The 2638-nt window shown below is 43.5% G+C and overlaps 1 protein-coding gene across 1 annotated transcript; it reads right to left on the minus strand.

Annotated features, from left to right (window-relative positions):
• Positions 1-652: 652 nt before the first annotated feature.
• On the minus strand, positions 653-1940 carry LOC120227719 (spermine synthase-like; the record flags this gene model as incomplete). The annotated part of the gene is made up of 2 exons (XM_039225769.1): positions 653-1017; positions 1765-1940. Coding segments are annotated over 2 exons (397 nt in total), but the record flags the coding sequence as incomplete, so codon positions are not given.
• Between the last annotated feature and the right edge of the window lie 698 nt (positions 1941-2638).

Consider the following 2638-nt stretch of genomic DNA (forward strand, 5'->3'; position numbering starts at 1 on the left):
GGAATCGGGGAGGAGGAGAAGCGGGGCTCACTGGATGTGGGCCTCAAGCTCTAACCATGAGATCATGAGCTGAGCTGAAGTCAGATGCTTAACAACTGATTCCCCCCCCCACCCAAGAACCCTGAAAAGGTACGGGGCGGGTGGCCGGCTCAGCCAATGGAACAAGTGACTCTTGATCTCGGGGTTGTAAGTTCAAGCCCCACACTGGATGGAGAAATTACTTACAAATAAAATCTTTCCAAAAGTAAAATAAAGAAGGGCGCCTGGGTGGCTCAGCTGGGTGAGCGTCGGACTGTGGCTCAGGTCATGATCTCACGGTTCATGGGTTCAAGTCCCGCGACCGGCTCTGTGCTGACAGCTCAGAGCCTGGAGCCTGCATTGGATTCTGTGTCTCCCTCTCTCTCTGCCCCTCCCCCACTCGGACTCTGTCTCCCTCAAAAATAAATAAATATTTAAAAAATTAAAAAACAAAAGGTAAGACACACATTTTAGAACACTAACTTGGGTATCATACTTACCAGAACAAAAAGAAAAAAACAAAGATGAAGGAGACAATGACTTCATTTTTGTACCAAGGTCACTCAAAAGGAATTGAACTTTCTTTTCTCCTCATGAAGCTCCTCCAGAAAGTGCTAAGCAGTAGACACAGGACCAAGGTTGTTTTCTCTTTATTTCTCAACTAGAGCATCTCTGCTGCTTTGTGTGTAGCCACATGAAAAGGCTACTAGTACTAAACTGAAATGTTTGTTCAAGGCAGTATTTCTAACACATTTGCCTCATAACATTAACTAGAGTCTTAAGACCAAAAAGGAGGAAGAAAACAAAAGAAGCCAATTGAACTCGATGTCCAAGCAAAGGATATCTCTACCATTGTGACCATCTTTGGTTTCAGTTTGACTATCTCACATAATATGCCCCCATCTCCGCCCCCTAGAATCAGCACGTCTTTGCCACTGTAGTCTTCTTTTCCACTGCCCATGATGGCCTGGGTATATGCCAAATCACTCTCCGCCAGATCTAGGGAGGAAAAAAACAGGTCCAAAATGGTGACTACAGAAACCCAGACCGTGACCTGATTCACCATACTAGAAAGTGCTGGAATCTAGCCTAAAATACAAATTTAAGAAGTTTTTGGTCTTTAAGAACTGTCAACAGTGTGTAGATACTTTTATTTTTTTGGACTGTGGATTTTTCGTCAACCCTACCCATCTGACACCTAATACGATATTTTACATCCAGATCACACACACATATACCTTGAAGGAAACTCAGTTTTCTGAATGTTCTGATATGCTAATTAAAGCAATTACATCTTTCATTACATGAAATATAGTATCTGAGAGTTGTTCCAAATATGAGGGGGAGAAAGCAAACCAGGGTTCAGAGGAAACAAGACTGACCACGAGTTGCTCATTGTTGTCACTCAATGGTGAACATACATGGGTTCACCATATTATTTTGTCTACTTAGGTTTGAAATTTTCTGTAACAAAGAGATTTCTTAAAAAATAAGCATTTTCTTTATAGAGGTATTATCCAAATACTCAGCACTAAGAAAACTAAGAAAAAGGAATATCAAAGTTTTCACGGCTCTGCCATAAAACATGAAAGCCCAGACAATCCACAGGTTAATGTGAAAAAAACGTTCCTCTTAAAAGAACAGCACTGCCAAGGACAAACTAGGACAAATCCCCAGTGGTGTATCTGTCAGGGAAACACAGTCACTTTGCTACGCAACTCGGGTAGGGATGGAATGAATACTTACTAACATCCCCGCTAAGGATGAGAATATTTCCAAATTGCTTTGAGTGTAGAATCTTAATGTTCTGATAAGGTGAATCTTCATCATATACCACTTCATCTATGTCATACTCAACCAGGCGACCATCGGCGGTAGGCCAGTATCTGTCGATGGCCCCTCCTCGAACTATGGGTGGTAATCTGGAAAAAAGGAAAAAGGAATGAGCCTTACAGGAACTGCTTACAGGCTGCTTCTGGTGAAGCTGCCTGAAAAGTGAGTCTGGAGGGGTACCTGGCTGGCCCAGTCAGTGGAGCATGCGACTCTGATCTCAGGGGTGATCCGTCAAGAGTATGAGCCCCACATTGTGGGTAGGGATTACTTAAAAAAAACAGTGGGGACGCCTGGGTAGCTCAGTTGGTTGAGCGTCCAATTTCAGCTCAGGTCATGATCTCACAGTTCCAGAGTCCGAGCTCCACATCAGGCTCTGTGATGATGGTGCAGAGCCTGCCTGGGATTCTTGCTCTCTTTCTACCACTCCCCCACTCACTCTGTCTCTCACAAAATAAATAAACAAAAAAAAAATTTTTTTAAGTGAACCTGGAATGATGAGTGAGTGTGCAAAAAGCAAGCAATATGACCTCAGGCCAATTCCAGGTGTCCTGCAGAAAATCCCTCAGGACAGTTTGCCTGATAGGCATGCATTTACAAAAGCATCGCGTCCGGGGCAGAAGATGCATGCTTCTCCTACTGTTAAGAGGTGTTAAGTGTGACCATTTGGTTCAAGTGGATGGTACCAGATCTCTCCGTTTGCAGTGGTACATTTTTTCCCTTTGAAATTACTAAGCAGGCTGTGAGGCAGTCCTCTGAAATTGGGTGAAGGTCCTGACCTCCCAATAAA

Source organism: Hyaena hyaena, unplaced genomic scaffold, assembly GCF_003009895.1.
Source record: "Hyaena hyaena isolate Hyena2069 unplaced genomic scaffold, ASM300989v1 scaffold_2945, whole genome shotgun sequence".
NCBI lineage: Eukaryota > Metazoa > Chordata > Mammalia > Carnivora > Hyaenidae > Hyaena > Hyaena hyaena.